This window comes from Merops nubicus, unplaced genomic scaffold (genome assembly GCF_000691845.1).
Source record: "Merops nubicus isolate BGI_N331 unplaced genomic scaffold, ASM69184v1 scaffold32025, whole genome shotgun sequence".
Classification (NCBI taxonomy): Eukaryota; Metazoa; Chordata; class Aves; order Coraciiformes; family Meropidae; genus Merops; species Merops nubicus.
In genome coordinates, this window is record NW_008610872.1 from 5,887 (window position 1) to 6,280 (window position 394).

A 394-nucleotide genomic window follows, 5' to 3' on the forward strand; every position below is an offset into this window, starting at 1 on the left:
GCCTGGGGCACCCCCAGGGCTCTCGGGCACTGTACCGGTCGCTCCAGTAGATGTACTCCTCGAAGACGGACACGGAGAACATGTCCATGTTGTTGCTGGACAGGACGACCTCACGGTTTTCGCCCGGCTCCAGGTCGATCCGTTCGATCTTGTCCGTCCGGGCGTCACACCAGTAAAGCTTCCCGTCCTGGGGCAACGAAAAGCACCCGGTCAGCAACAGAGCCGTGTCACAGGGTGGCACCAAGGCACCCCCACACCTCCCACCACAGCCTGGCAGAAGGTCCCGGGGTTCAGAAGATGACGGCCCTGGACAACCCACCCCGCAGCAGAGGGGAGGCTCCAGCGCCCTGGGGAGGGCACCGTGCCCCCGGAGACTCCACCAGCGGCAGGCCGC

At 65.7% G+C, this 394-nt stretch overlaps 1 protein-coding gene across 1 annotated transcript in view; it reads right to left on the bottom strand.

Moving 5' to 3' along the window:
- LRP1 (low density lipoprotein receptor-related protein 1) overlaps positions 1-394 on the bottom strand; it is a gene marked incomplete at its 5' end in the record, with an annotated part of 10,283 nt that overhangs the window by 528 nt on the left and 9,361 nt on the right. The window contains one exon of the mRNA XM_008941047.1: positions 36-187. Within this exon, the coding sequence (XP_008939295.1) occupies positions 36-187 (152 nt within the window). The remainder of the gene's footprint in view (positions 1-35; positions 188-394) is intronic.